A 10,203-nucleotide genomic window follows, 5' to 3' on the forward strand; every position below is an offset into this window, starting at 1 on the left:
ATATATATATATATATATAATGATTTGAAGAATTTATAAATATTCATATACATGAAGAATACTTTAAAGTATAGAGATATATTTATATCTATATACATACATACATAATGATTTGTAGTATTTTTTTTTATATATACGTACATTTGGATTTCTTCAATATATATATATATATATATATATATATATATATATGAGTCCTACGAAATAAGATAAGTTCTGGAATTTATTGGGAAGCATACCTAAATATCTAAGTAAGTTCATTCTCAATTGATTAGCAAGCCAACTCATAATAGTAGTAGAATGTTTTGTTGTGACGTGTATGAGGGTAGTAACGTGTCTGTATTTCCTTCAAGAAATTAGTTAGTAATCAGAGGAAAATTTTATTGCAGTCAAGAGGTAAGTGAATTTACTATCCCTTCCAGAAAAATTATCATATCATGCTATTTATGCAATTTTGTTTCAAACTGCAAATGATTATTTTGTTTATACTATGAAATTATGTTGCATGCATGACATGTTCAAGAAAAGAAACTTTGTGAAAATAATGATGTTTATAAGAGATTTTGAGAAAATAATGTTAAACCCTCCCACATGTTGCCCTAAGATGTACCTAGAGAAGTACAAGAAATGAGAAAAGAGTATTATAAAATGAGGGCACATGTAGGGAGGAGTGTATTTTTGGCCCCAAGAGAAACAAGAGAGAAGCTTGGTACCGATGCTAAGGATGGAGGCGCAACCGCTGAAAGAGGCTCTGCCAGAAGGTGGTTCCATCATAGTATTTTTTTTGCCATTCTGAGTGCACCTAGAGTTAATCGGCTGGCTAGGGACAAGGCTGTGGCCACAGTATATGGGGGTAAACGTATACATGGGCCCTAGTATGAGATAAATACTATAGCAAATTTTATTGATGATAATATATTTTATGTGCTTTCTGTTTTTTTTTTAAAATATACTGGGAACATATGTAGTTATGAGTTCCATTTTTCAAAACGGGACAATGAGTAAAACTACTTATGGTTGTGGATTTCACTTATTGGGCCCCCTTTGGGCTCATCAGTTTTATTTCTTGTTTCAGGTGGTGAACAGGTCGCACTAGGAGGCCGGAATGGGGGTGGGCGTATTTAGGATTTCTTATGATTTTATATTGGTTAAGTTAATAAGTGCATTGGCATAGTTTTCTTTCAGAGAGTCATGAATTTATTTTAATAAGGAACATTATTATCATTTGTGAGACATATTTTTGTTAAGCATAAATATTTCAGTTTATTTTAAGGACGTGATATTCTAGAGATTCATGCATTCATTTTTATTCTAGTATTGTTTAGTTGATAAACCTTATGGATCTTTGCGAGTAAGAAATTTTTAACAAACCTAACCCTAACGGGCTGGGGATGTTACACTTCCGATTCTGACCCCACTGCTTTTCCGCCATCTGGAGGTATTACGTTGTCACCTTCTTAGTTTTTCAGCCACTCGTTCCCATGTATTGCTTGCTTACGATGGTCCTTTCCACGCCCTCTGGAGCACATCATTTTAGCCCTGATCTAAAGACCAACATGCCTCATATTGAAATCGATGCCCTACCTTGGCCTTTGCTGTCCACTCAAGCAGAGAGTCAACAATGTGTGGTTTGAATTAGTAGAAGCTTCCACACAAATCTCAGCCTCTGGGAATAAATTGCACCAGTCATGGTTTGCAAAACCCCTGTCAAGCCGCTCCTTTATTAAAGTATTCCCCGACTGCCCAATGCTCCAAGTATACTTCGGGCCCCTAATCCCAAGGTCAAACAGTTCACAACTTTCCAGAGTTTGTTGGAAATTCCTCATTTGGCTACTATTTCTTCCTCCTCCACCCCACTTCTCCGACATAGTGGTAATTTCATTGAAATCCCCGATGCAAATCCATGGTAGCGGTTGAAGTCTAGCCAAAAACTTGAGTAATTCCCAAGCCTCATACCGTTTGGTAGTTTCCGAATGTCCGTAGAATCCGATGAACTTCCATTTAGCATCCATACTTTTCGTTTGACAAACACCATTAATGTGTCGGTAACTAAAAGTTTGAATATCAACCGAGACATCCTCACTCCAAAGAAGAGCCAATCCCCCGCTCTTTCCAATACTATCTACCACAAATAAATTGGGGAGACCCAACTTATAACAAATTCATTCAATCCTATCCTTTCGCAATTTGGTTTCCATCAAGAAAACCATTATGGGACACTTCTCTTTCAGCTCCTGGCAAAGATCGCAAACTGTCTGGTGGTTCCCAAGCCCCCAACAGTTTCAGCTTATAATCTTCATTGCGGTCGGCGGGGCTATTTAACAACCACCGCCATACTATTTATTTTATTCCTTGGACACTGATCTTTCGTCCCTTCTTCTCAAGTCCAACAGTTTTCCCCTCTCCGACGCATTCCTTCTTTTTACGTGGGCCTTGCTCCATTAGAGACATTGCTTCGCAACCTGGAACAAGTTCCTCTCTTGATTTCTGTTTCCAAGTCACATTCACGTCCCCTGCATTACCAACCTTTGCTGCATGCATTGTTTTTTCAACATCCGCCAGGCTTGGGCCTGAATAAGTCGGTTTAGTGTCTGGGTGTGAAGTTGGGCTCGAAAACAGCCCATCTAACCCCCAGCACTCATTCCACGTTGGTCTTTCAGAAACTTAGTTCTACTTCCCCCTCCACGTCACCAAACTTCAAGTGCACTTTTGACTTTCCTTTAGGAGTAGACTCATCTTGCTCTTCACCATTCGCAGAGCTTCTTTCCTTATTTTCCTCCCCCACGTATCTCTGTCCTTTACAATCATATCTTCCGTTACGCACCAAATTCCGTTACGCACTGAATTATCTCCACGGGATTTTTCCGTTTCGAAAAGATTTTGTTTTGAGTGGTTAGCACCTAAGCCTCCATGATCCTCTCCTCGATACCCGTTGTTTCCTTTTTGGTATTTCAGCCTTCTAGGGTTTGGACACCCTTCATCGACACCGTCACCCTTGTCCTGGTTATGATTGTCTTCGCCACCTTTCTCATAACTCTTCTTCTTGTTTAGGCAAGAATCTCCACATTCTCCTCCATTCACGCATTATTCCCATCATCGTCTATGCGCCTGCTATCACGGGCATTGAATGCCCCCGCTCCTCCAGCCACATCAACATCATCTTCTCCGACGTCAGCCGACTGTGAACCCGCTGTCCTCCGATCATCAATTCTTCTATTTTCCCATCCAGACCGCTCCTTCTGATCAGGCATATGTTGCCCTCTTCTTGACGGAAATCTCTCGAAACTTCTCTCTATTTTTCGCGTCGAAGATGCTGCATGCAGCCCAGGCCCGTAGCGGGGGGTAGTTTCTTAATTCCCCATATCACTTTTATTCAAATAGCTAGTCTTCCCATGACAGATCACACCACAATGTAAACAAAATTTCGAGAGCCGTTCATACTGGAATGTAGTCCACACTTGTTTTCCTTGGATATTCAGTTTGTGTCCACGCAGACGAGGTTTTTGTCAAATCCAAACGAATTTTCACTCCAGAGAATTCTCCCCAGCCTATTCCATTCTCATCCGTATCCACCATGTCCACCATACCAACAGTAGCTCCAATCTTCTGTCCAATTTCTTTACCCATACATGCCAGTGGTAGATTGATCATTCGAACCCAGAAAGGCGCCTTATCAAATGTGAAATCTGATGGCTGTGCAAGGCTATCAAAGTCCTCTATCAGAAACAAACTACTTTCAAAGACCCAAGGCAGTCCACCCAACACACGTTCCTTATCCCGCTTGTCTGAGAATTCAATTAAAAACAAGTTCTCTCCCCTTAAAGTAAAGGTTAATTATCAGCAGGTTTCCACCATCGTATCAAGGTATTCCTAATGATTTCTTTACTCACCAAGTAAGCTATGATCAATTTTCCAACCACAAAAGCTTTCCCAAGCGTAGCCCCAGCTTCCAACTCCCTTGCTTGAATATCTACCTCCACACCATCTTTCTCTTCCGTCAACGAAAGGTTTCCCCATAGCTTAGTCAGATCCTCCGCCATGGAAAAAAGTTATCACAAGCATGAAGAAAAAACGATTACTTTCACAAACTCAAAAACCTGGAAAAACTTCTCCTTCTCCACTAGGGTTTGCTAGAGAGAAAACAGCCTTCAATCATGGTTTCTTCCCTCAAAGAGATAATGCAGTTTTTGTTTTATAGCTTTAGATTTAAACTAAATTTTAAAATAACAAGTTGTCAACAAATTTTATTACCGAAAATTTGAATGGTTTGTGAATCTTTTAAATTTTTGTAATTATCTAAAATTTAATTAGTAAATAAAATACTTGAAAATTATAATAACAAACAAAATTTTATTGACTCATACTTGGGCTTTTGATCCATTTTTACTAAGTTGTCTTAGGCCTAACCAATTGAGCCTCACCTCTAACCCATCCTCAAGGCTAACATGTAAATCTATCATGGGCTTAAAGTAACACTCATGGAAAAGCGCTAGCCACATGTACACTATTACCCCAAAATGACTAATCAATTTAGAACACACAGTTTCTCATAATAACTAGGCAATATGGGACTAACACTCATAACTATCTTTATAAACTATCAACTCTATGTGGGCTACTTCTCATCTACCTAATATGAGACTGGAATGTTACAAAATTAGTCATCCCCATTGGTCCCCTCCTCAGTCCTCCCAACCAACTAAAGTCTTACAAATTTAATAGTAAATTTGCAAAAGTTGGGCAGGAGAAAGACTAATGAAAAAGAAAATAATCATTTATCAAATGCGTAATGCAACATGGGGCATGAGGGCAAGGAAATGTTCAATGAATTTAGGTCTCCCACTATTATGGGGCAGTGGGTTTCCTTTTATTAACTATAGCTTACAAGTTCTTGTGTGGGTACTCTATATGCTAATCATTATTCAAACCATTTGACACCAAGGTTTCATAGCTTATAAAATTGGATGCATAATCAAAATAAGGGCATGCGATGCCAGATAAGAGGATACAACACCAAAAATCCAAACAGATTTTATTATTAATCTTTGGAAAAATGTTAGGGATTTTATAAAGAATCTACTTACATGACTTTCAATTGCATTGCCTTTCATATTTTAATGCCAAGTTTTGTTTGATCATATGTCATTGTTTAAGAATGTTACGTATTACAAATACCTCATTTTTATGAGTTATGCATGAATGTGATTATGAATGAAAGGAGCTGATCACAACGTTTCATGGTAGATTATACCATTATAGAAGAGCTTACAAGATCATATGAAATGTTACATGTGCATTCATGTTCATAAATATTTAACCCCGAGGACGATTATAGTCACGATAAGTACTGCATGGGTAGCATGGCAAGCATATCGAATGACGGTTACGAGAAAGTGTGTGCTATCGGCCAGGTGACCTTCACCTAAGGAAATTCCCAACCTAGTAACTCTCCCATGTGATGATAGTATGAGCATATAGGTCCTTCGGGGCAAGCCAACGTGTACTGCTCATAGTAAAATTGTGGTGTTGAGTCAAAGGGTAAAACAACTATTTTGAAAGAAAGGTAAAAGGAAGTGCTTACTCATTTTATAACTAGCTATTATTGCTTTAATTGTAATCATTTTATTAATTACTGTTGTACATGACTGAGATTATGACATAAAAATTTGCATAGCATGTTCATATCATCTTGGTGTTGTGACTACTTACTGAGTTGTTGAACTCACCCCTTCTCCCTATACATCTTTTTCAGAATGCCCTATATATCGTAGTACTGAGGACAGGGGTATCGGTGGGCCTCTTAGTTGTTAAAGACCCGATCATCTAGCTCAATGGCTGGGACACTTAGGCTTATTACTTTGTGGACTAGCAGAAGCAGTAGCAGTAGAAGTGTCTGGGACTCCATTCTATAAAGTAGACCGCTTGGGACAAGCACAGACTATAATTTTATTGCTTATGAGATTATTGAATACTAGTACATTATGTGTTTGTGATTTCATAATGAGAGTTTATAATAATCTGGTGATGTTATGTTTATGTGATGATCATATAGTAGGAAAATTCTTATTTTTATTAAGAATATGTTACAATTGTTCCCAATCGCTCTACCTCCAGAACTTAGGGTGTTTCAATATGTAGACGAGTAGCAACTTTATATGCTTATTTTAATGGACTATTGTTGTAGTGATGTGTGGAAAATTGTGTATTTATGCCTTTTGTGGTGTATGTGAAGAGAAATAAATGATAAAAAAACTTCGAAAACTTTGAAGGATATTAAGTCTTTATTTTTCAACACCAATCGTTTATGCTTCTCATTCGGTGATTAGTTATCATGATTTTCTTGTTTAGTTGTTCTTACTAATTAAGTGATTTCTTTTATATACTCCTTGTGTACATATAACGTTTTACGTTTTTTTCTTAATATTTCTATTACTTATAACAAAAAGAAAATAAAAATTCTTACGAAGTAGAGAATTTATTCCATGATATTACAAATGACAAGACGAAGAGTAGGGAGGAGTAGGATGACCAAAAGTTATATTGGAGGACTCAAGTTTCAGTACAAATCCTCCCCTTGTTGATACCCAAACAACCCCCTCTCCAACACCCACTCTTCAATCATTCCCTGAGAATGCAATGCCTGGTCATTAGGCACAAGATGCCCTGCCCCTAAAACCACAACATTACTCAAACTCCCCCATTTCTGCACATATCCAGCAAGCTCTCCTTTCACCTTCCAAACCTTCCTCTCCGCCATTACAAACTCCTCAATCCCCTCCCATTTCATCGTCTTCACCCAAGCCTCCGTTGAAACCACCCCATCCCTCAAATCAAAATTCCCTTGATACAACAGCACCCTGCTCTGCTTCACCAGAGCCTCCACCATATATTTCACACTCTTCATCACATCGTCGTGCAGCGCATCCCCAACGACGTCGCTGCACTCCTCAAAAGCCACCGACTCGTTCGCCCCCAAGGCCCTCTTCACCTCCTCGTTTTGTAAAAGCTCGGTCACCATTTTTGTCTTGTATGGAGCTTTCCGAGTGAAGTCGTTTAATGTCGCCAACCCTGTCATGTTCTGCAACAAACGCAGGACCCTTGTTCTAGCTTTTGTTGCCTCGCTCCAATTCCTTGATTTTGTCAGCTCAATTGCCTTCCATTGCGCTTTCTCCAGCTCCCTCTTCTGCCTCTCATTGATCAAACCAGTAAAGTGAGCATTCACGGCATGAATACCCACCTGGGTCACCGGATCGGTCATCCCGTTCCCAATAGCAACGCCTGCTAAGTTGACCCGCTCGGACGCCGGCAAATCTGCATTCTTCCTGATAATATAGTACCCAATTGCCGGAACATACTTGCCTGCATAGCTCTCACCAGTGATGTATATCGGCCGGGACTTAAGCGATCGGTCCGATTCAATAAAGGAAGTGATCGCGGCGAAAAGATGCTTGGCAACAGAATGTTGATCTCTTGGGATTTCTTCTGGTGTGGAGGCAATGCTGAACCCGGTTCCAATCGGGTTATCGAGGAAAAGAAGGCCGAATATGCGGTTCCAAGAGCCTGGATTGGGTTCGAGAGCAAGTGGCTCGGATTTGGCCTTCTGGAAGTTGACACGCCAGGGGCCGAGCTCCAAGAAGTTACCGATCATGGAGGAGCAGCCAGGGCCGCCCTGGAGCCAAATAAGAAGAGGGGTTTGGGAGATCGGTGAAATGGGTTTCTGGGCTTCGTAGAAAGAGTAGAAAATGGAGGAGCCGGTGGTGGGGTTGACGGGGAGGTAGCCTGATTTGGTGGGGAGAGCTTCCCTTGAAAAAGGAGTGGTCGAAGTGGGCGATGATAGAGCTGGGATGTGGTGGAAGAAGGAGAAGAAGAAGAGGAGGAGGATGGAGTAGGAGCCTGTTGACTCCATTACTGTGGAGAGCTGACTGGTGAGGAACCGAGACAAGTGGTTGGGAATATTTGTAGAGGTGTAATGCTACATACATATAAAGGAGTAATGGTCTGCTGAACACCAGCGTGCTTAACAGTAAGCACGCCGGTGACGTATCACATGCCACGTTTGCCAAGATTTGAAAAAAAAAAAAAAATCCAAAATCCAAAATCCTACGTCAAAAACCCCCACCCCCGTCCATTTGATTTCCCCCCAAAATTTTCCCCAAACCATTCTTTAGGGGTGTCAACTCGGTTCGGTTTCTCGGTTTTTGGCCAAAACCGAAACCGAAACCATGGTACCCCGGTTCTTGGTTTTGGGAAACCGAAACCGGGACCCCGGTTAGCCGAGGTCCTGGTTCCCGGTCGGTTCCGGTTTTACCCGGTCCGGTAACCGATTTTTGAAAAAAATTAGTGTTTGGGGCTTATTTTAGGTATTGGGCCTAAAATAAGCCTATTATTTTTTTCAGAAGTTAGCTCATTTAAAAAGAAGCTATTAATCTTTTTGTCTAAATTAAATAGACTTTATTGTGATTGTTCCAAATAATTAAAAAATAAACCTAAAAAAGCCTAAAAATCCTAAAAAATCAATGTTTTTGCCTATATGAGCCTTAGAAATAAAAAAATCAAATTTTTTAAAATACCCTAAAAATCATTTTAAATTAGATACATAAAGAAAACATTAAAACAATAAAAAGTAAAAACAAGTATGTAAACAAACCAACATGCACAAGAAATAAATACCCCTTACTACAACAATTCAAAACACAAAAAAATATAAAATAAAACAAGTATTTAAATAATCTACTAATTGAAAGAAATACACTAACAATAAAAATAGTTTACAAACATATTACAAAGATAATATATATATATATTATTTAATAAAATAAGACCCGGTTCCGGTTTTCCCAGTTTTTACCGGGTTCCAAAAACCGGGACCGAAACCGAGATCCTGGTTCTTTTTTTTTTTTGGCAACCGGAACCGGAACCGGTCCCCGGTTTCCCGGTTCTGGTTTCAGTTTCCCGGTTATTTTTGACACCCCTACCATTCTCCCTCCCATTCTCCCTCCAAACCAACCATTTCTCCCCCCGCCGGCACCGTCGCCGTCGCCGGCGCCGTCATCTCCTCTCCCCACCGTTACTGCCGCCGACGACCCCAAACCCTTTCTCCTGAGAATCACATTTCATTTCCCCCATTTTTCTCCCCAACCCATTTTCTCCCCCCACTGGCACCGTGAGTCTTCTCTCCCCACCGTCACTGCCGCCGACGAGCCCAAAACCACTCCCCACCGTGCGATGACCAGCTCTACCATGCCTGGGACCCTCACCGACCCGGCCCATTGGCACTGCCGTTAAGGTCAACAGCGCAGACTTCGATATCACCTTCAATTGCGCTAGGCAGCCTCCACCACGCCAAGAAGGCCAAGGCCTCTTGGGACCCTCGGGCTCTCTGAGACTTTTACAAGGTTGAAAAACCAAGGCAAAGTTAGAAAGCCATTTCATTTTGATTTTATTTCCACATCTATCACTTTCTGCTTTGTCTATTACGTTTCAATTTCGTTCTCAAATTTTTTATTGCTTATTCTCTGTTTCAAATGGGTTGTTGGTATTTTCTTTGTGAAAAGGAAGCTTCGTTTCTGAGAAAGACCGAGTGAGAATTAATGATGAAATATATGTCTTGGAGGTTTCTAGTGCTTAGCTCTTCTTATCCTTTCACCTCTTCCAAAAATCTCCTCTTCATCAGTGTCTCTCTCAGGTACTCTCCCACTTTAGATTTGACTAATTGATTAGCTTCTAGTGCTTGTTTTACTTAGTGACTTAAGGAGCTTTGTTCGAAATAGATTTTCTGGGTTTATCTCATTGTTTTATTTCCTTTTGCCCAATGCGATGACATGATCAGCTTAGTGTCTTACGTGCCCAATTCATGATTTTATGTTGTTTGCATTGTGGTGGCTGATTAGATGGTTAAAAAATTGTAAATTTCAATATATTTTCATTGGTTGGGTGCTGGAATTTATATTGCTGGGCATACATTGAATAAGGTACAGACCTGAGAAGTATAATATTGTTAGAAAATTGAGTTTTTTTTTTGATCATTGTAATTGGTCTCAATGTTATTTGCGTATGATGATAAGGTCTATAGCAAAATCTACTTCATCACTCAGATGATAACTTTTATGATGCCTCTGAATATATGAAGGAAAAAAGCCAAAAAAGAGCCCACCAATACTAATTCTATATGAACACCTTTGTTTTGTTTATGTGGGTCAATTC

The 10,203-nt window shown here is 39.9% G+C and overlaps 2 protein-coding genes across 2 annotated transcripts; both read right to left on the bottom strand.

Annotated features, from left to right (window-relative positions):
• Positions 1–1,580: 1,580 nt before the first annotated feature.
• On the bottom strand, positions 1,581–2,541 carry LOC132178163 (uncharacterized). Its single transcript, XM_059590617.1, has 2 exons — positions 2,361–2,541; positions 1,581–2,122 (listed from the first exon to the last, which is right to left on the bottom strand). Exons 1-2 carry the CDS (start codon positions 2,539–2,541, stop codon positions 1,581–1,583), a joined length of 723 nt encoding a protein of 240 aa, XP_059446600.1.
• A 3,909-nt stretch (positions 2,542–6,450) lies between these two features.
• On the bottom strand, positions 6,451–7,937 carry LOC132178868 (serine carboxypeptidase-like 50). Its single transcript, XM_059591441.1, has one exon. The coding sequence runs from the start codon at positions 7,904–7,906 to the stop codon at positions 6,557–6,559; it is 1,350 nt and encodes a 449-aa protein (XP_059447424.1). The 5' UTR covers positions 7,907–7,937; the 3' UTR covers positions 6,451–6,556.
• Positions 7,938–10,203: the final 2,266 nt, after the last annotated feature.

The sequence above is a fragment of the Corylus avellana genome, chromosome ca4, assembly GCF_901000735.1.
Source record: "Corylus avellana chromosome ca4, CavTom2PMs-1.0".
Classification (NCBI taxonomy): domain Eukaryota; kingdom Viridiplantae; phylum Streptophyta; class Magnoliopsida; order Fagales; family Betulaceae; genus Corylus; species Corylus avellana.

What these genes read in the sequence shown, in the direction of transcription:
- LOC132178163 (XM_059590617.1), bottom strand. Translation starts at nt 2,541, where the DNA reads ATGCATGCAGCAAAGGTTGGTAATGCAGGGGACGTGAATGTGACTTGG. An exon ending in GAAGAAGGGACGAAAGATCA is followed by an intron (nt 2,123 to 2,360) that starts GTGTCCAAGGAA and finishes TATTTGTGGTAG; the next exon opens with ATAGTATTGGAAAGAGCGGG.
- LOC132178868 (XM_059591441.1), bottom strand. Translation starts at nt 7,906, where the DNA reads ATGGAGTCAACAGGCTCCTACTCCATCCTCCTCCTCTTCTTCTTCTCC.